Source organism: Erythranthe guttata, chromosome 8 (assembly GCF_056151865.1).
Source record: "Erythranthe guttata isolate IM_541 chromosome 8, IM_541, whole genome shotgun sequence".
NCBI classification, from domain to species: domain Eukaryota; kingdom Viridiplantae; phylum Streptophyta; class Magnoliopsida; order Lamiales; family Phrymaceae; genus Erythranthe; species Erythranthe guttata.
The window spans coordinates 19,324,373-19,347,766 of NC_142540.1; the positions used below are offsets into that span (position 1 = coordinate 19,324,373).

General features: G+C 34.2%; 5 protein-coding genes and 1 long non-coding RNA gene across 8 annotated transcripts; 2 read left to right on the forward strand and 4 right to left on the reverse strand.

Annotated features, from left to right (window-relative positions):
* Nucleotides 1-241: 241 nt before the first annotated feature.
* Nucleotides 242-6,566, forward strand: G18F (autophagy 18 F-like protein). Of its 3 annotated transcripts, none has more exons than XM_012986265.2 (8): nucleotides 242-1,654; nucleotides 2,906-3,343; nucleotides 3,796-4,218; nucleotides 4,430-4,645; nucleotides 4,723-5,490; nucleotides 5,567-5,709; nucleotides 5,860-6,135; nucleotides 6,336-6,566. In XM_012986265.2, exons 1-7 carry the CDS (start codon nucleotides 1,427-1,429, stop codon nucleotides 6,131-6,133), a joined length of 2,490 nt encoding a protein of 829 aa, XP_012841719.2. In that variant the 5' UTR covers nucleotides 242-1,426; the 3' UTR covers nucleotides 6,134-6,135; nucleotides 6,336-6,566. The 3 variants fall into 3 exon arrangements, 2 of the variants coding, with proteins under 2 accessions (XP_012841719.2, XP_012841720.2); XR_016033241.1 differs by having other exon boundaries at nucleotides 617-1,654; nucleotides 5,567-5,742; XM_012986266.2 differs by having other exon boundaries at nucleotides 617-1,654; nucleotides 5,567-5,658.
* Nucleotides 6,567-7,808: 1,242 nt separating this feature from the next.
* LOC148768732 (uncharacterized) lies at nucleotides 7,809-8,775 on the reverse strand. The gene is made up of 2 exons (XR_016033242.1): nucleotides 8,634-8,775; nucleotides 7,809-7,954 (listed from the first exon to the last, which is right to left on the reverse strand). It is a non-coding gene; the product is annotated as an uncharacterized LOC148768732 (long non-coding RNA).
* LOC105962002 (putative galacturonosyltransferase 12) lies at nucleotides 7,909-10,730 on the forward strand. The gene is made up of 6 exons (XM_012986263.2): nucleotides 7,909-8,119; nucleotides 8,412-8,467; nucleotides 8,649-8,804; nucleotides 8,882-9,472; nucleotides 9,660-9,962; nucleotides 10,057-10,730. The coding sequence occupies exons 1-6, from the start codon at nucleotides 7,909-7,911 to the stop codon at nucleotides 10,339-10,341; spliced, it is 1,602 nt and encodes a 533-aa protein (XP_012841717.2). The 3' UTR covers nucleotides 10,342-10,730.
* On the reverse strand, nucleotides 10,489-11,838 carry LOC105962003 (plant/protein (DUF1995)). The gene has a single exon (XM_012986264.2). It carries the CDS (start codon nucleotides 11,768-11,770, stop codon nucleotides 10,748-10,750), a length of 1,023 nt encoding a protein of 340 aa, XP_012841718.1. The 5' UTR covers nucleotides 11,771-11,838; the 3' UTR covers nucleotides 10,489-10,747.
* Nucleotides 11,839-12,622: 784 nt separating this feature from the next.
* LOC105962001 (transcription factor ILR3) lies at nucleotides 12,623-15,749 on the reverse strand. Its single transcript, XM_012986262.2, has 5 exons — nucleotides 15,297-15,749; nucleotides 13,769-13,831; nucleotides 13,438-13,515; nucleotides 13,185-13,347; nucleotides 12,623-13,100 (listed from the first exon to the last, which is right to left on the reverse strand). The coding sequence occupies exons 1-5, from the start codon at nucleotides 15,437-15,439 to the stop codon at nucleotides 12,855-12,857; spliced, it is 693 nt and encodes a 230-aa protein (XP_012841716.1). The 5' UTR covers nucleotides 15,440-15,749; the 3' UTR covers nucleotides 12,623-12,854.
* Nucleotides 15,750-22,256: 6,507 nt separating this feature from the next.
* On the reverse strand, nucleotides 22,257-22,949 carry CXXS1 (thioredoxin family protein CXXS1). The gene is made up of 3 exons (XM_012986191.2): nucleotides 22,790-22,949; nucleotides 22,575-22,697; nucleotides 22,257-22,479 (listed from the first exon to the last, which is right to left on the reverse strand). The coding sequence occupies exons 1-3, from the start codon at nucleotides 22,883-22,885 to the stop codon at nucleotides 22,348-22,350; spliced, it is 351 nt and encodes a 116-aa protein (XP_012841645.2). The 5' UTR covers nucleotides 22,886-22,949; the 3' UTR covers nucleotides 22,257-22,347.
* Nucleotides 22,950-23,394: the final 445 nt, after the last annotated feature.

Consider the following 23,394-nt stretch of genomic DNA (forward strand, 5'->3'; position numbering starts at 1 on the left):
TCACATTACCATGAACACAAAATTAATGAAATTCACGCACCTACATATATCTATATAAAATATAAATATATATCACATTAATAATAATATTTATATTAGATTATACATTTTTCATTTTTCCAATTTATCGCGAGATAAACAAACCAACACGATATGATATGATCCCGAAAAATAATCCACAGTACATTCCCATAGGATTCCCACTCGCCCATATATTCCGAAAAAAATAAAATATTATTTTAATAAACGATGACGCCATCACAATTTCTCTCCCATACTCCACCGCTCCACCAATCTTACCCTACACCTCATCCATTCTCAACCGTAGGATCTAGCCACCGAATCACCACTCGCTCCAGTAAAGCGCCACGCGTCGAATCAAACCCGCGAGTGGGAACCACACGCTCTGTTTTTTCACCGACAGCGGTGAAACTGGGTTTTAAACTCATTTGACCAGCGTTGGTGGAGAAGACGTGCGGCGGAGTTGGCTTCGGCCGAACATTTTCGAATTTACAAAAATGAAAAAAAAAATGGGGAAATTAAATTCTAGAGAGAGAAAGAGAGACGTAAGACAGAGAAATACTTTTTTTTTTTTTTTTTTATTTTCTTCGTCTCTATTCATTATCTGATTACCCCCAAATTCTCTCTCTCATCTCTTTCTCTCTCTACACACCTTCGTCTCTCGGAGAACAAATCATCAAATCTCAAAAAATCAACGAAACCCTAGGAATTTAATTTCGTATTTAAAACCCTTCAAAATTCCTGATTTTAATTTTGTACATATTTCTGTCTGATTAAATTGTTCATATCTTCTATTAAATTCTTTCATTTTTTCCTTGGGTTTTTTTTTTTTGCTTTTTCCTTTATAAATAGAAGCAGATAGATACAGCCCCAAAACAAATAAATTATATATATATAAGTATATACACACAACAAAGGAGTTTTTTGAGGAATTTTGTTGTTTTGTATTGAATTTGAAGAAAAAAAAATCAGCACGATTAGAATCCAATCCGCAGACAAACAAAACCCCCACCCGATTTTTGGATTCTTCTTCGGAACTTGTTCCTCTTTTCTTTTTGCTGGTGGTGGTGTGATTAATGTGAAGAAGAAAAAGCAAACGGAACACGATGGTGTAATCGAACCGTTTGATTTTTAATTTTAATTTTTTTTAATTTAATTTAATTTTTTACTTTTTTGTTGCGATTTGCATGATTTTTGGATGGTGTTTTCTGAGGTGTAAGCCAAGTACACAGACACCTGTAAGCCGAATGCTTCGACTAACATCTGTGTATATATAAAGGGGTGGGGGTGGGGGCAAGCTCTTTATATTTTTCGAGGGCATGTTCGTAAGGGAAGTCGAGTGGAGCGATCAGCTGTTTGCGGTGTGTTGTTGTGTTGATAGTTCGATTGGTTTTGCCGTTAGGGTATGAGGAATGACGGCCAGAAAAGCGGTGATGGTGGTGGTGGCGCAATGGTCCCGCGGTCGTCCGGTGGTAGGGGTAATAACGGGATTATCCCGAATTCGTTCAAGACTCTCTCGAGTTACCTGAAGATTGTTTCTTCTGGTGCGTCGACTGTAGCGTCCACCGTAAGGTCCGCCGCGTCTGCGGCTTCTGCTATTGTGGAGAGGGACGGTGAAAGCAGCCATGATCAGGTGAGGCTTTTCGAAAAGATTGAATTTTTATTGCATTTCGGAGTTGAATGTATGATTTAGTGTTATTTGCTGTGCAGTTCTTGAATTGTGTACGAAAGTTGTGTTTTTTGGTTTTTGTTACTGTTGATTGAATTGGTGATTTTAGTGATGATTTTTAGGATCGACACTGAAATAAGGGTTTGCATATGTGGGGTTGTTGTCAAACAGATCGTATGTTGTAGATTTTTCTTTGTTGCTAGTTAGTTTCTTCTGCATGCATGTTTCGATGGGATCTTCAGCTAAAATAGAAGGTACTAAGATTTTGGGAAGTTGATCTGTGTTTTGTACTTGTGTCTGTGATTAATGATGTTTATTGAAATTTGAAGAGTCGAAGGGTAATTGAATTAGATCTTACGATGTATGGATCTTTGAATGCAAATGTGTGTAAGGTAGACTTGCGCAAGATACTATTTTTAACCATTAGAACCATTTGTAAATAGTTGATAAAAAAACCGTTTTTCCGTATAGGTTTTGTCTAGGGTTGAAGCTTCTTTTCTGAATATTTGATGTTTTTGTTTTATTTAATTTATTAATTTATTATTATTAATTTATTATTATAACCATCGTCATCTTCGTTGTCATCGTCGTCAGTTTTTTTTGGGTAGGCGGTGGGGTGGGTGGGGGAGGGGGAGTTGGTTTCAGAAAGATAGCTCTGTACATTTGTTCCTGCATTTTGCTGAGTTGGACCACTTATATTTGTTCGTTAGATCTTTTAGCCGCAAGTGGGACCCACTTATTATTTGTTTCGTAGATCTTTTAGGTTAATTTGTCGTTGTCGTAAGTGGATATGTTTTTGTTTTCGGTGCGTTCACCCATTCAAATCGTTAGTTTTGTCATTAGGCCGTTGGTTGAACTAATTGTAGTCCGACAAATTTAAAGCTTTTTTCTTCTTCTTTTGACGGTTGCCGCCTGAAATCATTAAAAAAGAATTAATTTTCCATTTATTGTTAACGAATTAGTCATTGGTCGAGGATTTTACGCATTCGCTTGTTCTATGTAACGACATGGTTTGTCGTTTCGTAGATTGAGAAATCAATCACGTTTTCTCATATCTTTCTTAAATATAGTATCTGTAATTAAAACAAAAAAACACACATTTTTTAATTTTTTTTGTGGTTTTAAATCAAGAAGTCGATCAAACGCCGATTAAATTTGGGATCTTTCTGGTAAATGAAAAACAATTCAATTATGATATTTCTATTTCCATTTTAGGTAACTTGGGCTGGATTTGACAAGCTAGAAGTCGAAAAAGGCGTCACAAAGCAGGTTCTTTTGCTTGGTTACAGTTACGGGTTTCAGGTATGGGATGTCGAAGAAGCAGACAATGTTCGTAACCTAGTCACAAGGCAAGACGGACCCGTTTCGTTCATGCAAGTATTACCAAAACCAGAGCCATCAAAACAGTCCAAAGATGAATTTTCAGACAACCGCCCTCTTCTCATCGTTTGTGCTGACGGGTCATTTTCCGGAGATATTAATAATGTTCACGAGGGACCAGGGCAGGTGCCAGTTAACGGTAGTTATGTACCTACAGTTGTCTGGTTTTACTCCTTGAGATCTCAATCGTACGTACATCTTTTAAGGTTTCGATCTGCCGTCCATTTAGTTCGGTCCAGCTCTCGAGTTGTTGCTGTTTTGCAATCATCCCAGGTATGTCCTTAGCCCCAAACGATTCTACTCGTCTCTTGTATGATTTCTTATAGTTCATTAATATATAAAAGAAAACTCAAGATAGAATTACAAGTCTAATGCTATTAAAAATAAATTGGGTGTAGCTATTTATTTTTTATGTATATAACTTTCACGGTTTTCATTCCAAAAGCGAGTTTTTATGCTAATTATAATGAAAAGATATTCAATCTTTCATGTACTCAATTAGGTATTTAAGATAATTTTTTTTAAATAGCTGAAAATTAAAGTTTATTTGCAGACACTACAACTTCTCTATTGGTTGCTTAAAGTTGATTTTTTTCATGATATTCGCAAACACCTCCAACTTCTAAAAAATAAGCACTTATATTGAACTTAAATCATAATAACTTAACTTCTGCTTATGGAAAAACTTTTTTATAATGTTGATTTTTTAATTTTTTATTTTACAGATACATTGTCTCAATGCTGCTACGTTAGAGAAAGAATACACTATCCTTACAAATCCGGTAACTTCCGGAAGTTATGGAAGTATAGGTGTGGGCCCACTTGCTGTAGGCCCCAGATGGATGGCTTACAGTGGGAGTCCAGTTGCGGTTTCGAATTCACGTCGAGTGGCACCTCAGCATCTTACTGGTTCATCCAGTTTTTCTAGTCAAACGTCAAACGGAAGCCTCGTTGCGCATTATGCAAGAGAATCGAGCAAGCAGCTTGCTGCTGGTATTGTGACTTTAGGTGATATGGGGTATAAGAAGCTGTCTAGGTACTATTCTGATTTGTCCGAAGGTAACAGTTCTCATTCGGGAATTGCCCGTGTGAAGGTGCATGGTGGTTCTAATGGACATTCGTCCGATGCAGCAGACAATGTTGGCATGGTATGCTCTATATTCTAAACATGTCTACACTAAATATATATTTTGCTTTATTGAGCCCATTATGGCTTTCATTTAGCGGACTTAGGTTTTTCGTTTCTCCACGCTAGCAATGGTTTTCTGCACCGAAGTGTAATGCTTGTTTGTACATTCTTGCAATTCAACTTGACATTAGCTACCGTTTCTGACCATTTTTAATATAATAATATATCAGGTTATAGTGAGAGACATTGTGAGCAAGAATGTGATTGCTCAGTTCACAGCCCACAAAAGTCCCATTTCTTCACTGTGCTTCGATCCGACCGGTACCCTTTTAGTGACAGCTTCGGTACAAGGTCACAACATAAACGTGTTCCGAATAATGCCCTCAAGCTCTTCTGAACAGTCTTACGCCCATCTTTACAGGCTGCAACGTGGCATCACTGATGCTGTAAGAATGGAAAGATCTTGTCTTTCTTAACCGAACCCCGTTTTTATAGAAGTCTTACGCAAATGCTTTTTTTGCAGGTCATACAAGACATAAGCTTTAGTAGCGACAGCCAATGGATTATGATCAGTTCTTTAAGAGGAACAAGTCACCTTTTCGCCATTTCACCCTCGGGCGGATTGGTTGACTTTTCTCAGTCAACCGATGCGAGATTACAGGCACTCACTCAGCAGAGCATCTCCGCTTCGGGTCCGACCGTCACCCTCTCTGCCGTTAGCAGGATAAGGAGTGGAAATAGCAGTAACGGCTGGAGAAACACGGTGAGCGGTGCTGCAGCAGCTGCCACTGGGAGATTGAATTCTTTCTCTGGTGCGATTGCTTCGGTTTTCCACAACTGCAAAGGGAATAACGACGATTTTAATTCTCCGAAGAAAAGCTACTACCTGCTCGTTTTCTCACCTGGCTGTGTTGTACAGTACGCGCTGCGTTTTTCCCCTGCTTCTAACGGTTCTTCGTCTTCTTCGGCTCTGCGTGAAGCAAGTTTCGGCGGTGAACTTAGTCCCGAAGGCGAGATGAGGTTAGTGGTCGAGGCGATCCAGAAATGGAATATATGCCAAAAGCAGAACCGAAAGGAGCAGCAAGGTGATACTATTGACGTGTATGGAGAAAACGGGAATCCAGATAGTAGTAAAGTATATCCAGAAAGGAATAATTTTTTATCATCGGATGTTCTTGGTAAAAAAACAGTTAAAGAAAAGATTACTAACGAGGAAAAGCATAAGAAGTATATATCCGAAGCGGAGCTTCAAATGCATCGGAATCCGAATCCGTTGTGGGGCAGACCTGAGGTAACTTCTTTGTTGTTTTGGGAAGTTGAGAGAGTTCTTGTTTTAAGTTATTTAATTAAAATTATTTTTTGGACAGGTGTACTTTCAGTCGATGGTGAGTGAAGGCTCGAATGTGAATGAAGGAGAAATCGAGATTGAAAGAGTCGCCATACGCACGCTCGAAGCAAGGTCAAAAGACTTGGTTCCAGTTTATGATTATCTTCAATTTCAACAGGGGAGGTGTGTTTGATTTGGTTCTACAACAATTTGTGTGTGAGAATTTATTATACATAAAGTATCTTTTATGGGGGCCCCTTTTTTTTAATGCTTCGTTTATAAATTCTACTTGAAATTTTAATTTGTTTAATAAAAATGTTTCTTGATATTCAGGAGTTATGTGAAAAACAGCGAAAAGAATGGACGAATTCAGCCTCAGGGGTCTGGTTCAGAATCGGATGGTGTCGACTTGTTGGGTGAAACTAGCAGGGGCAGTTCTGTAAATACTAATGATCGATCAACGATGAAGAACACTCGTGTCGCGAGTGTAGTAAATACTACTACTAGGGAGAATTCCGTGAGAGAGAGCCAGATTAGATCTGTACATAATAGAGACGGCTCGAACAACATGGACAATGAATCTGCTGAGGTTGACCAGTTTGACTAAAGGTAATTAACTACTCGACTATCGGGATTTAAATTTTTTATTTATTTTTCCCTTCCACCCTCAGTTTCTTGAATATTAGGCTCGTCAATCTATATATAGCTCGCTCGTTTTTCGTTATTATTTCATTATGACTAGGCGTAAGTTTACGATTTTTTTTCCTCGTATGAACGGTGTTATTTATTAATCTTTTTAAATTTTCCAGGTATGAAGATATTCTTTTATTTCTGTGGGAGGGGTGGTTTGAAGTTCATGCTTTGTGGAATACAAAATATATATATAGGGAGAGAGGGAACTTAGATTTAGATGCCTTTGGACTTGTGGTGGATGTGTGTGCAAAGCTTTTTAAAGGTGTTTGATGATTTTATTACATTTTCTGACTGTTGTAAATAAACAATCAGATTATCATAATTCTAATAATTATATTATATTTAAATATATATATATATATATATATATATATATATATATATATATATATAAATATATATATATATATATATATATATATATATATATATATGTAAATAAATGCCATGTTGCATCATATTATGCAATGTTTGCTCTACTCTTTGTTGCCGCTACGGTTCTGTTAATCGTTATGGTGATTTAACTCCGACTTGATTCCAGAATAGTTCGGCACCCTAACATTTTTTTTAAATGTTATTTATATAATTTTATTAAATATGTAATGTTTGCATTTTTACTTGTTTAGTTTAAGTGTATGGATATTGTTTGTTTTCTGTTCATTTTCGTATAAATATGTTCATGTGGAGTTAGAATTAGTTTTCACTTCCAATCTTCCGGAATGTGCTAATTTCGTTTTGATCGGTCTGATTTCCACGCAGAATCACAATAAAATGAAAAGGTAAAATTAGAAAATATAATACACAACGAAAACGAAAGCCGAAACCAACCATATTTCATAACCATCACCTTCATGAAGAACATGTTCTCATCTATCTATCATTAAACAAATATACTTAATGTGGAGGCAAAGCGAAGCAACACCAAACTATAAATCCTTGTTCTTCATTCTTCAATTGAATATAAATAAATTAATTAATTAAATAATAAATAAATTTTGGGCAAATTACGGCCACCCCCTTGAGTTATCATCAAATTACGAAAACCCCCCTTTTGTTTGGGTAATTACAGCCACCCCCTCAACTATGTATCATCTTACGGAAAAACCCCTCCAGGGGTAAATTTAGGGATGTTAAATCGATAAAATCAAACCGAAATTTCGGTACGCCAACATTTCATACTGTTTATTGACGATTTGGTTCGGTAAATAACCGTATTACATAAATTTTATGTAAAAATATTTAAAAGGAGGGGGTGGATGTAATTACCCAAACAAAAGGGTTTTTTTTGTAATTTGGCCATACCTCAGGGGTGGCCTTAATTTACCCATAAATTAAATAAATAAACTTACTTTTCTCTAACACAAAACCAATCAAGAAAAACATGAGCCCTTTGTCAGTATCCAGTCCTTTTCCTTCAAACAACCTCTCTTCCTTGTCTGTCACTATAATATTTGTTCCTGCAATAAATAACGAAAGAAAACCCGAAAAAATTAAAAATACAAAACAAAGAATAAACTTACGTAAATCCAATAACCTATATCCTAAGCAAGTTTAGGTAATCGATAGCAACTCTAAACACCCCCTCAAAACCTTCCGTTTTCGGCAATTCTTCACCTCAACAGCATTTGTCATTCGGTTCTTGGTTTAGATTTTATTATTTTTTTCTGAGGAAAAAATAAGTCGGAAATAATGCAGCTGCATATATCTCCGAGCTTGAGACACGTCACGGTTTTGCCTGCAAAAGGATTTAGAGAATTCATCAAAGTGAAGAATGGATCAAGAAAATTATCCTATCGCATGGTTTTCTACTCTCTTTTGCTCGTCACTTTTCTTCTTCGGTTCGTTTTCGTATTAACTGCAGTTGATACTATTGACGGGGAAAGGAAATGCTCGACTATAGGTATGTTCGAACTCTTATTGATGATAATGATAATAATAAAATCATAAAAAGTAACTAAATAATTATCCAACAATAAATGATCGATTCCTCCAATGCACATGCAAATTCTAATAAGATTTCGATTATATATTTCACCCAATAATCTCATGCTCATATATATATATATATATATATATATATATATATATATATATATATATATATATATATATATATATATATATATATATATATATATTTCTTGCTATTTACTCAATCACTGATAGAATACTATGTTTATGTTCCAACTCAGGTTGTTTGGGGAAAAAATTAGGACCACGAATTTTGGGAAGAAGATTTGAAACAGATGTAATTTCTTGAGACTTACTTCTTAAATTATACAATTTTTCTGTCTAATCATTATTCAAGATTTCTTTAATTTCTTTATTACCAATAATACAATGTCAACAAATTCAGGCCACCAAATAAATATATCATCTTATTGCATACAATTTCAATGTTATCGAACATTTACCTGGTTCTTGATCAGGTTCCTGAAGTGATATATCAAGTGTTGGAAAACCCTGCGGATCAAAACGAAAAACAATCAGAACCGGAAATTCATCAAACACTCGAAGATTTTATCGCCCAAATGAAGGAAGAAAGACCCGATGCAAAGACTTTTGCCATCAAGCTCAAATCCATGGTATAATCTTGCAATGATAAATGAATTCCTAATGTTTTGCTGTCAATTAAACGTTCTCTCTCTCTTTCTTCTTACAGGTAACGTTCCTCGAACAAAAAACGAGAACCGCAAAAATACAAGAATACCTATACCGCCACGTGGCATCGAGCAGCATACCGAAACAGCTTCACTGCCTCACTCTCAAACTGGCAAACGAGTACTCCACTAATGCCAAAGCAAGACTTAAACTTCCCTCCGCAAATTACGTCCCTGTCCTTGTTGACAACTCGTTTTTTCACTTTGTCCTAGCTTCGGACAATGTCTTAGCCGCCTCTGTAGTTGCATCATCACTTGTTCACAATTCATTACATCCCGAAAGCATCGTACTCCATGTAATAACAGATGGCAAGACTTATGCTCCCATGCATGCATGGTTTTCGCTGCACCCTTTGAAACCGGCTGTCGTTGAAGTCAAAGCGTTGACCCATTTTGATTGGTTCACCAAGGGGAAGGTCCCTGTATTGGAAGCCATGGAGAAGGATCAAAATGTACGGTCGAGATTTAGGGGCGGATCGAATGCTATTGTGGCGAATAGCACCGAAAATCCGCGTACTATCGCTGCAAAGTTGCAGGCGCTTAGCCCGAAATATAATTCGGTTATGAATCACATTCGTATACATTTGCCTGAGGTCAGCTATCAAATTCCATACATATATATATGTATATTGTACATACATATAACATATTATATATATATATATATATATATATATATATATATATATATATATATATATATATATATATATATATATATATATATATATATATATATATAGCCTTTGTAAAACATTCTTGATTTTTTTTTAATTGCAGCTGTTTCCAAGTCTTGAAAAAGTAGTGTTCCTTGACGACGACATTGTGGTACAAACCGATTTATCCCCTCTATGGGAGGTTGACTTGAACGGAAAAGTCAACGGGGCCGTGGAAACGTGTAGAGGAGAGGATAAATTTGTCATGTCGAAGAGGTTGAAAAGCTATTTAAACTTTTCTCATCCTTTGATTTCGAAAAACTTCAATCCTAAAGAATGTGCGTGGGCATATGGGATGAACATATTTGATCTAGAAGCTTGGAGAAGAACAAACATAAGCCATACATACTACTACTGGATTGAAGAGGTAATAGAGAATTTGCAGCAAATATTACAAGAATAAAAAAAAAAAAAAAAAACCCATAAATATCTATAATGATTAAAATGTTCGATTTTTGCAGAATCTGAAGTCGGATCTGAGTTTATGGCAGCTAGGGACTTTACCACCTGGTCTAATAGCTTTTCATGGTCATGTTCAAATTATCGATCCATTTTGGCATATGTTAGGATTAGGGTATCAAGATAATACCACCATTGAAGATGCTCAAAGTGCAGGCGTAATCCACTTCAACGGTCGAGCAAAGCCTTGGCTGGATATAGCATTTCCGCAGCTGCGCCCTCTGTGGACCAAGTATCTTGACTTCTCTGATCGTTTCTTAAAGAGCTGCCACATCAGAGCAAATTAGGAGAAAACATAACCAAAAAACAAAAAAAATCATTAGGCTCTTTTTACACATGCCAAAATGGAGGGTTCTTCACCGTTACAACGACTTCCGAGCAGAGACGAAAAAAGCCATGCTTCAAATTTTGGGAACTCTGTCCGTAATCCCGAGTTCTTAAACTTGCCACAATTTTATATCATATTTTCAACATCAATAATTAATTTAATTCTACATCCTTGATGCAAATCCTGGTTCATCAAAATTGAGAAATTACAAAAACGGAAGAACAAATGTCCGATAAGAGTATACATTGACATCTTAGGCAACAGTTATGTAGTTAATCTACCAAGTGTTCGGAAAACGAAATCAACCAACATTGCAAGATATCAAACAATCATCGTTATAGTCCATTGTGTTCACAATAAAAAAATCACTTCTTCCCGGTTACGTTCGAAACCAAATCTTTCAAGAACTTGGCAGATTTAGTAACCGGTGAATTGATAGCCATCAGATTGTACAACACATTCTCGACTTCGGAGATGGGCGGCCTCGATTTGAACCTCGTAACAACTCTCAAATTTCCATCATCTTCTTCAACAAGAACATACCAATTCTCGCCACTTGAAATCCCGTTTTTCACACACTTAAACACCACACCATTTCGCTTACTAAAGATCCCTCTAACCTCCAAACCCATGAAAGAATAAACCACATCAAAAGATCCCACAAATCCTTTCATCTCCCCCAAATTCGCCTCCTCCTCAAACCCCCATTTAGGGTTAAAAATCACCACCGGCTTCGGGTACATACTATCGGTAACCCTCTTCATAACCGCCACCTGAGAAACCTCCGGCGACAAGAACACGGCCACGTCGGCAGAGTTGGCAGTTCTGAGATCCACATCAAGAATTGATGACATGTCGATGTTTTGGACAAGAATATCCGAAGAAGAGTGAGAATCGAAGACGTTGACAGCAGCCTGCGCTGAGTCCTTATTAGGCCACAATATGAGAATCTTGATTGTCGACCCTTTTCTTCTCAGGGGCATTTCACCGAACACTTGGACGGCCAACTGAGAGAGCGAAGCGGGCGCGTCGTCGATGACCGGAATCTCGACCCGGAACCTGGGCTGCTTCACTTTCTTGATTTTTCCGGCGAGTTTTGGGTTGTTGAGGGGTTTCTCCAAGGCGGAGGAGAGTGAGGTCCTGGCTTGGAGAATTGCTTCTTCTTTTGTGGTGGGTGGTTTCGCAGATGATGATGATGATGAGAGTGTGCATTGGATTCTTGATTTCGTGTGGGGGTTTTCATCTGTGTAATAACAGATCAGCTGAAGCTGGTGTTGGGTGGCGATTGAAAAAGATGATGAGAGAATTATTGTTGTTTGTCTGAAATTGGACAAGGGTTTTGAAGTTTTAATGGTTTGGATTGGGAATTGGAGGAGTTTGGAAGACATTTTTGGCGGTGCCGAAAAGCTCTACATATTCAGTTGCATGTTATATATATCATATATAGATGAGGCAAAATTTGAGCCTCATATATTTTTAATGTTTAAATTACGGTTATACCCCTGAGGTAAGGTTAAATTACGAAAAACCTCTCTCATGTTTTGTAATTACAATTACCATTAAATATGAATCTTCTCACATATTTATACTTGCGGTGTTTAATTTAGAGGAATTTTCTAGATTATGTGGAATATTCTTCAGTTTGTACATGTTTTATCCCATTCGAGCTCTACATTTTGCTACAAGATCATAAGATGTGTCTATTGGCTTATAAATATCAAATTGTGGTACATCAGAAACTGCATTTTTGCATAAAACAAGTACAAACTAGAGAATATTTCACGAAATCTAGAAGATTCCGTTGAATTTAACATCATAAGGGTGAACGTGTAAGAAAATTCATAGTTAATGAGTAGTTGTAAGTACCCAAACAAGAGGAAATTTTGTAATTTAACCTTGCCTCAGGGATGACCGTAGTTTAACCTTTTTTTAATGTGGTTTGAGAATTGCAAAAGATGAAGTAACTCGAAAATTCGACCCATCCCCATGTGTAACTTGAAATATCCGTAAATCAAAACGAAAAACAAAATATTCCAAAATCGTAATATTTCGAATCGACGAAGTTCGGAAAATGCCATTCCAATTCCCACCCTTAATTAAGAAATACAAATTTATATAAAATACATACAATATATATATATATATATATTCTACATGGTATAACATATAGTAACAAAAAAAAAAAATTGCTAATGATGTTTTCTAATTTAATAAACCCAAAGAACCCTAATGCAAGGAGATTAACATAAGAGAGCACTAATTACGCAGAGCGAAAATTATTAAACTTTACACAAATTTCAAACCACCATTAAACTAAACACTAGAATTAAAGTTTTAACAATCACAAAATGGTCTCAGTAATCCGCCATAAGATCCAAGTTAGATATAAATATACTTGAACAAAAAACTAGTTAAACAGCGACGAATAATTTTCGACACGCAATAAAACATGTCATCAAAGGTGCCGGCAGCTTATGCCACCGGTGGGCGGAGCACATGGTCTTGAGACGTGTCAACAGCGGCAGGCGGCATGAACTGCCACATGGCGACGCCTGGATAGCTGATAATCGGAACCAATTTGTTGCCACCTGGCATGGCCTGATGAGCTGGCAAAAAGCCGGGTTGTGGGGCCCCATTCACCGTCTTTAGCTGCTGCTCCACTTTCTCCTTCTCAGCCTTCAGCCTTTGCTTCTCATCACGAAGCTCGTTTTTCTCAGCCTACACAAACAGAATAAACCACCGTTTATAAGGCTAATTTTTTTTTTCGAATCTTTTTTGACAAATCTTGTTTTCGAGTCTTACTTTGAGCTCCTTAATCTTCTCTTGGAGATTCAAGTTTGCGTCTTTGAGTTTCTGAGCTTCGGTTCTTAGTTGAGTTACCATACGAAGGGCATCTGATAAAATAGCAGATTTATCTGTTTTGGGAGGTCTTCCAGGTTCAAGAATAGCACCTAATTCCATAAACCTAAAAAGATAGGTCAAAGGAGTTAATACTAGAGAGAGAAACGGGAGAACTAGCTACGCAAAACGAGCAGAAAATATAATAATTACTCACTTGTCGTTTAGTCTATCCCTTCTTTGTTTCTCCCTGCATGCTTTGGTGTTTGATGGAGCACATGATTCAGTTCTAGCTCTGTCGAAGAATAGAAAAATGTGAGAAGATGCATGTCAGTATTGTTTGGAGTTCTATTCAAGAATTGTATTAGAGCCATCTAATTCATTTTTACGTTGTATCTCAACCCCAATTTTTTTTCCGTTTTTGTCAGGGAATAAATTTATTTAAAGCCGAAACTCGAAAGTTATGAGCTTCTAATGATTAATTGCAAGGATCCTGACAAGTTAAACACCCTATATGCAGTTAACGGAACAAAAACTTGGTTGGTTACCTCTTTTTCGATCCAGTTTCTTTCTGCACATCTGATTCTCCAAGTGATCCGTCAATTTCAACACTATTAGTGGGGGGGAAAAAACAAAATAGTAAGTAACAAATTAGCAGGTGTATTGATATTTTCTTATGTGAATACATATATATTATACATATATATATATATATAGAGAGAGAGAGAGAGAGAGAGAGAGAGAGAGAGAGAGAGAGAGAGAGAGAGAGAGAGAGAGAGAGAGAGAGAGAGAGAGAGAGAGAGAGAGAGAGAGAGAGAGAGAGAGAGAGAGAGAGAGAGAGAGAGAGAGAGAGAGAGAGAGAGAGAGAGAGAGAGAGAGAGAGAGAGAGAGAGAGAGAGAGAGAGAGAGAGAGAGAGAGGGGGAAGGAGAGAGAAGGCGGAGTACATATAATATTGAAAAACAAAACCCAGAGCGAAATAATCTTGAACTGAATAAAAATAAAATGATGCATAGCACAACAATGATAAGAACGACACGCTGCATCTTATAAGGGGATTGAAATATACAAACACAGCAAAAAAATTAGAACATCGAATCATTCAAAATACGCAGTAGCTATGTTAAGAAATACTTGAAATACCAAGTACACCCAATAAACGATACACCCCTGCAAATTAACCCATTCAACAATCATCTGTTTCCCCTAAACCCTCAAACTATTAAAATCCCCATTTATCATTACGGAAAAAAATTAAACAAAAGAGCATATATATGCATTGTAGTTTTATATTCGAGAACAATCAAAACCATAAAATTCAATGAGTTGCTTTTGCATATTTCCATCAACTCGAAGAGTAAAGCTTCTTATACACTATCAAAATTAGACTTGAACTACGACAATAAAGAAACGAGCCACTAAATTGGTTAAATAAGTAGTTTCAATATCAATTTATAGCATTTTGCTTCTTCACAAAACCATTATCGAAAGCTCTTGTCGGAAATCAAATCGATATTTTTTGGAATCTAAAGGGAGCTAAATAAGATAATTCGCAATTGTGCGGATCATAGTCATTCTGACGGCTAATTCGAAGGGGAGATGTGAATTTTATCTAATAATCTAAAATAAAACTGGTCAAATAACAAATCTAGGCACAAATTGAAATAGATATTAAAATTACAAAAAGCCCCAAAATAAATACCCATCAAAACCACAAAATTACAAAAAATCAATAGCAGAAAGCCCTAAAACACATCAAAATCAAACATTTTAATCACCAAAATTACAAAAATCAATAGCAGAAAACCCTAAAACACATCAAAATCAAACATGTTAATCACCCAAATTACAAAAATCAATAGCAGAAAACCCTAAAACACATCAAAATCAAACATGTTAATCACCCAAATTACAAAAATCAATAGCAGAAAAGAAACAAACCAACACATCAAAAGCTCAAAAAAAAAACAAACTTTATGAATTTACTAGAACAACCAAGTCAACAACCAAAAGCCCAAAGCTTTACACACACAAAATAATTAAAAAAAAAATAAAAAATAGAGAGCTGCAAACAGTACCTAGCATTTGATGAGCCGCCATTCAAGGGTTGCTGAACGGGCCACGAAAATCCAGGGCTAGGCGAAGACAAATTGCCGACGGGAACTGTAATATCCTCGAACCCGTAATCGTACAGCCAATTCGTGTTCTCCGGGGTAACCATTTCCGATCAGATGCCGGAAAAAAAAGGCGAAAACGGTTTTCCGGCGTTCTAAAAAAAAAAAACAAAAAATTCAATCGAAAATTCAACAAAGGAAAGCGGCGATTGATCTATAATTTCCTTTTTCCCCAATTTAATCGAATTTGGGGGAGAGAGAGAGAATTGGAATTCACGTGAATTGAAAGGGGGAAAAGGGATTCCGGAGGGGCATTTTCGTTACTAAGATAAACAATTATTTTTGGGTGAAATTTGTTGGTGTCTGATGCAAATGGATTTGGGCATATATTAGTAAAATAATAATATTATTAATAATAAATAAAATAAATAAATAAAAATAATCATAAAATAATAAAAAAGATTCTCCGCAAGAACACGCGACAGTGTGACGCACTAATATCGGTACATATCAACTGGGCCACCATTATAAAGGCTTTTCTTTTCAAAGTCAATGATTGAGAAATAAGCCCATTTTTGTAATTGGGCCTTATCTTAAAATATTTATTTAATTCCATAATTGTATTACTTTTTAGGATAAATATCACTTTCCTCCTTTGTAGTTTGAATTTTGTGCACATAACCCCGTGTATTTTATTATAAGCAAATAATCCCCTTGTACGAGGGAATTATTTTATTAAAAAAAATAAATAAATAATCCTCTTGTACTTTCAAAAAAATTATCTTCTTAATAAACATGATTATTTATCAAGTGGAATACGACAGGGGGATTATGTACTTACATTAAAAATATACGATGGTCATGTGCAAAAAATTTAAACTACAGGGGATAATGTACTTATATTAAAAGTATAAGAGGGTCATGTGCAGATAACTCAAACCGTAGAGGGTTAAGTGTTATTTACCCTTTTTTTTTCTTACAGAATTTCGGTATATAATTATATATTTAATACTATAGCAAATTGTATTTTTTTTTTTTAAGTTTAAGTTTTATTCTAAAATGAAAAAAAATATATATTTACTACTAAAATAAATAAAAACTGAAAATAAAATAATAAAAAAATCAATGAGTTTGATTTTGACCTGTTTCATCTGATTTTCACCTCTGATGTAAAATAAAGTAAGTATCGATATCTAGAAATTTCGATTGGGACCGAACATATCACCACACAGAATGCCCGCACAAAACAATATAAAATTATCACAATGTATGAAAAATTACTCAATTTGAGTGAAGCATCCAATTAAAGATATAAAATAAAATAAAATATATAATCTTTCAAAAAAGAAAATATAAAATAAAATAAAATAAAATAATGATAAATTGCACTATCTTGAAAAAGCTAAAAAAGGTAGTAAAAAGATTGGAAAAATAATGGTATATATGGTTCGATCTATGGTAGCTACGCATCATCTTTATCCACCCAATATTATTGCTCACAGAAAACTGACGTGTTCAGTTTCCATTGGTCGATAATTATTAGATAATACGATTGACAATGAACGGTCATTGTTTAATAATAATAATAATAGGGGAAATTTGGGATAACCCCTAATTTTGAAAATATATAGGGATAGGTCCTATGGATTTTTCTTCCCTAGTCAAAAACCCAAATTCTAAACTTAATTTGATAGACCCCCTGAACAAATTGAAATACCTATTTTACCCTTTTAGTTATAATTTAAAACCCTAACCCCTTTCTCTCTCTCTCAACTCTCGTTGCTTTTCTGCCTCCTCCCACCGCCTCTTCTCTCTCAAAACTCTCGATTTTTTTTCTCTCTCTCATCCCCACCACGGCTGCTCCTCCACCACCGGCGCAAAATCGCCGTTGATCCACCTCCGCCTTGCACCGCTGCTCCGCCACCGCGCTGCTCGGTTCTTTTCTCTCTCTCTAACCATTCTTCCGCCGCCCACCATAGATCCACCTCCACCGTTCAAGCGGTCGCTCCCCCTCTGTCTAGCGCCGCACCTCCTTGCCGAGCTCAACCGCCAACTATTTCCACCGCCATTTGCTTCAAACTGCTGCCCCTAGATGCGAATAATGAAGAGTACAACCGATGTGGAAAATCGCTATCCTTTTACAACAAATCTGTAGATCCGACACACAGTAAGTCGACTTGTTAATTTTAATTTGTTTACAAATCTCAGCCAAGAATGTGTGTGTGTGTGTGTGTTTTTTTTTTTAACCAGAAGCAAGTGGATAGTTATTAGGTCAAAACTTGACAAGACATATTCTTCTGTTCAATGCTCTGCAAAACTTGCCAGATTGTGTCCATTGGTAAAACTTTTTTTTAGTTTGTTATTTATAAATAAATATTACAACTAAAAAGCTTGGAAAAACTTTGGACTTTAATCATTGTGGATGCAACTCCTTTGCAACTAATAGATCAATTTCGTTATTGTGTGGAGAAGTGAAATTTGAGTCACATTTAGTCATATATATAACAATATATATGTAATTATAGATAACTATAATCATGACTTTTTTGGTGGTGTAGATGAATATTATTTATATACATATATAGTCACATGTGGTCATGTACACATAGTCCTATATAGTCACATATGAACATAACTAGATGTGACTATAGTTGACTACACAGAGTCATATATAGTCATATGCAGTAACAAGAAGACATAACTACATGTGACTATAGTTCACCAAAGTAAATTTATCAAAAAAAATTGTTTTTCATTGTTTTTTTTTTTTTTGTATTTTTCATGTAATTTGATTTTTTATTATAAATCATATATATGTAATTTTTTTTTTGTATTTATTTGAAGATGATTTGAAATACCTAATGTGTGAGAGCTTTGTTTGTTTGTAATAGAAATTTAACCAGTAATGGTTACTTACATGGGTGATTTGAGTCAGGTGAATATACAATTATATTTAGTCATATACAGTCACATATAGTCAGTCACATGTAGTCATGTATAGTCCTGACTACTTGTAACTATACATGACTATATATAGGACTTGTAGTATACTATAGTCATTTGTAGTCGATTTTAGTTCAGTAAATTTATCAACAAAAAAAATCATTTTTTTTTGTATTTTTCATGTAACCTAACTCTCATGTTCCATTTTGCTATTTAACTCGTATTTTTTTGTCGCAGGTTTTGCTTTTATTATAATTTTATGACATGCAGAGAATAAAATTCGATGAAGTGCCTTTGTGAAGTTGGATTCATGCTACAGTACTCCGGACTTATGCCACTTATATAACTATTGATAATTGTATATAACTATAGTCACGTGTAGTAACATATATTTATATGTACGTTATGTGTTTTTTAATGTATAGTAATGCGTGTTCATGTTTTAAAGATTATATGCATGTGATTGTGTTTTTTTCAATTTTTTTGGGTTAGTTGATTTATCATATCAAGACTAAATTGTGAATTTTGTTGTTGGTGTAGATTAATTTTGGGGTAAAAAGACAGTACATGATTACATATAACTATACATGACTGTGGTATACTGTAGTCATATATAGTCAATTTAGTACAGTAAATTTATCCAAAAAAAATTAACAAAATTAAAATATTAAAAATTAAAAAATTAAAAAAAAATCAAAAAATTAAAAAAATTAAAAAAATTAAAAATTAAAAAATTAAAAAAAATTGAAAAATTAAAAAAATTAAAAAAATGAAAAAAATTAAAAATTAAAAAATTAAAAAAATACAAAATACGATATATATAAAAAATAATAATAAAATAAGAATTTATATTTTTATTAAAATAATCTATAAGAATGATAAATGCAGGCCTAAAATGCTAAATGCAGTTCAACATTATGCTGAATGTAGGGGCGAAAATGCTGAATGCTGTTGGGTGGAAATTGAACATAAGGGCCCAATAGTACTTTTACCTCTCCAGGGGGTTATATCAAAGAAAGAATTTTAGGGGTGGACCTAGCCCTATATAAGTTCCATATGAGGGGTGTATATCAAATGGGCCCATAATAATAATAACAATAATATTTAGGAAAATTCAAATTCCAACTTGATAGGTCCGGTTTTCCTAGCTGCCATAGAATTGAATTCCCAAAATTTTAGATTTCAACAAATAATCATTAAAATCATTTATTTGAAGGCAAAAAAAACCATTAAAAAACGAAGGTCGTCCCAAATAGTAATCGAATTAATCGAGCAATATCAAATGAAGTTCAATTACTGAATTCATCATAACTAATCTTAACTACCAAACCAGTATGATTCAGAGGACGTTTGACATAGCTTATAAACTGTTAAAAAGAGATTATAAACTCTTTCGAATTATTTGGTAATTTTTTTTAAACATGCCTTAAAAATTCAAAAATAAGTTATTGAATAGCTTTTATGATTTTTTTTTTTCAAATGACATTCTTATTTAAGATCTTATAATAAGTAAAAAAGAAATAACTTATAAGCACATTACCAAACAATTTAAAGATTACTTCTAAAAGTAAGGCGTATATTGCTTTCTACCTCTCAAAACAGTTTATCCTATGTTACAGCTTATCAGCTGTTTCAAATAAGTTTAGCCATAAGAACTTATTCATTAAACTATTTTGGGTCTTTTGGATAAGTTTACTACTAATAAATAGTGTTTTTTATTTAGTTAATATTTATTTATTTGTTTAATACATAGATTAAATAGAGCCAATAAGCAAGAAGGCATCAAATTAATATTCCTTCATCGGATGCCAGATTCTTGTGTCTTTGCCTCACTGGATTTGTCTTGTAAGATTAATATTTGACTCAAGATTCCTTTTCTTGAATCCATTGAATTCAATTCTCTATTGGAATCTTCATCACAAAATAAATATTTATTCATAAAATAAAATAAAAAGTTGGAATCTCTAGCACTCATCGTGCTAAACTCAACTCTTGATTTCACTTATATATATATATATGTGTGTGTGTGTGTGTGTGTCAGTGTGTGTGGCGCCTAATTAGATTAGATTATCTGTTTAGTAATTAGAGTTGGAATCAGATGATTTATTTTTTTATAATGGTTCAATAATTAGAGCAGCAAGAAACATGAGAAAATATGTATTCAATATTGAAATAGTGTACGATTCTAATCTCGTTTGGATAAACTTGTTTTAATCAGCTAATAATGTCTTATGTCCGATAAGTTGTTTTAAGAATTGATAAGATGTTACGTTATGTTTCTAGAATTAACTTTTAAAATGTTTGAATAATGAATTTATAAATTTTTTTTACTCATTCTAAGATCTACATAAAAAAATAGTGCAAATCTACTTATAAAAAAAACATATTAAAAGATCTCCAGCAACTTATTTTTTGAATTTCAAAGTTTTTTTTCGTTTTTGTTTTTTTACCAAACACATTGGAAGAACTTATACATTTTTTTAATAGCTTATAAGCTTGGTCAAACACATTAGAGGGTGTTTGGTTTTTTTCTTTGTTCAGAGGTTATGAGATATTTAAGAGCTTATAAGCTCTTTCAAAGTGTTAGTAATTTTATACAATTTTTTTTTTAAATAAGGTCAATTCCACTTTCTCCCTTGTACTTTGGTTCGGTATCACTTTACACCCTTCTACTCTCGATCGCAACGATTTGCCCCCTTGTATTTGAAAATTTGTCTCAACGTGGTTCTCGTTGTTAGAGTGTTAGTTGTCAGATATTTGACCTTAACACTGTTTGATCTAAACTCTGAAATTACAAAAAGCCACTTCCCAGTTCAAATAGTTATTAAAAAAAACAAAATAAAATAAAATTAAATGGCTGATAATACCTGCAACCGTTCCATTGTTTATCCGACAAAGTCGATTGCCAACCATTATCCGATCCATAATGGTCGGGCCAGTAATGATTTTCAATATACAGCAAAATCGGGTGTTCGAGTCGGGTAAATAATTGACCGATCAGCCGACCCGACCCATGTCCAACTCTAATCTAAATGCTTTAAAAATTAATTATAAAAATAAGATGATTATAAGCTCTTAAACCAACTTCACATAAACTTAATTAAAGAGACCTTAGCCCGTATGGGTGTAGCTCAACTGGTTCCGGGGTAGTAAGTTGGTACAAGGTTCTAGGATCGAATAATGGCAGCCGCAGTGTGAGAATTTCAACTCCAATGAGGATTGGTTCCTTGTGGGCACCAAGTCCGGGTCCGCTACCCTAACGCGCCGTTGAATTACCATAATTTATATTCCTCCATCAGATATTTATCGGGCCAAAGAATGAGAGCCCTGGAGGCGAGGGATTTCGTCTTCCAGTACAATTAAACGGAACCTAATTACATCATCAAAAACATTAAAAAAACGAGGCCTAATTAAGTTGAATAAAGCATCCACCACTTGTAAACGCTTAGTCACAATCTTTCACTTAGTTTCTTCTTTCTTTTGTTAGCACTATGTATGGCTAATACCAAAGCTTATTGCCCTTTTTTACTTTTCTTTTAATTATGTGCATTTTTTAATTCATTGTTTTTCTTCACCAATTTTGTCTTTTTTATATGTAACCCTTTTTGATTTCATCACTAATTATTCGTGGAACCCATTATTGTTTTAACTAGGAGTCAAAATGAGTTGAGCCACCTCTATAAAAGTTCGAACTCGAATTTTTCAAGCTCGAGCTTCCTCTTAATTGTTCTTAAGCTTGCGAGTCTGTTAATTTTTTTTATATTATTTTATAAATAATTAATTCATATAAATAATTACAAAACAAATTACAGGTCAATTTTTAATTTCAATTTATTTTATTATATTTATAATAAAAAAAATTAATAATATTAATAAAAATTATAAAATGATAATAATAATAAACATAATAGCCCAGCTCAAACTTGAGCTCGGCTCGTTTACACCCCTACTTTTACTGAAGTAAGCACATATATATAAAAAAAAATGCATATATTATACATTACTGCAAAAAAAATATAATAACCAATACATTTAATAAATAAATACAAATTAAAAAATAAATAATATATAGTTAATTAATTAAACCTCCAACCCTCTTGTTAACTTCATCTGGATTAGCACCAATTAATGTATCAACCACAACTCCTCCCTTCATCAACACAAACGTTGGCATCGCCTTAATCTCCATCTTCGACGCCACCTCCTAATTAATTAATCATAAAAAGTACAATTACCATTAATTAATTAATTAATTAAAATTATTATAATGTACTTAATTAGTGAAGCTTAATTAATTACCTTAACCTCATCAACATCAACCAGCAGAAACAAGATGTCGTGGTGGATCGACGCGAGCTCGTCGACAAACGGCTCCATAACTACCGACGGCATGCACCACGAAGCTGTAAAATGCACTACAACCTATATTCATGCATAAATAAATAAAATAATTAAATAAATTAATTAAAATGAATAAATAAATAAATAAAGATTATAAGTATAAAGAATATTACAGGACGAGCTTGATTCATAGCTTGAGATAAGAACAAATCCCATGTTGTTTCTGAGTCTACTTTGGAGACTCTGGATTCTGATTTGTGACCAGCCATTTGTTCTTATGATTTTTGTTTTTATTTTCCTTGTAATAAGTTATATATATGTAATATATATATACATATGTGAGTGTGTGTGAATCAAAAATGTTAGAATTAATTTAATTATGACAAAGATGTAAAAAAAGATTTGTTTTTATTGTTGAAGCATTGTATTCCATCAGTTTATGAAAATAAGATTGGATCAAAGTAGGGTACTCCCTCAAAACCACATATATTCTCACATATATTGTTAATGAAAAAATTTCCGATTTCCGCTCATTTTAATCCAAAATCCAAAAATCCGACTTCTGATTTTTCCGAAAATATTTGGAATATATATGCAATTCCGATTTCCGGTCCAATTTACGTCCCGGAAAAAAATAATCCGAAAAATTGCAATTTTTTTCCAAATATTTTATGTATTTTATATTTTAGGTGACCAAAAATTGGAAATTTCAAATTTCCACCTGTTCTGATCCAAAATTTTCCAATTTTAAAACAAGTTTTTATGTTCCAATTTCCGA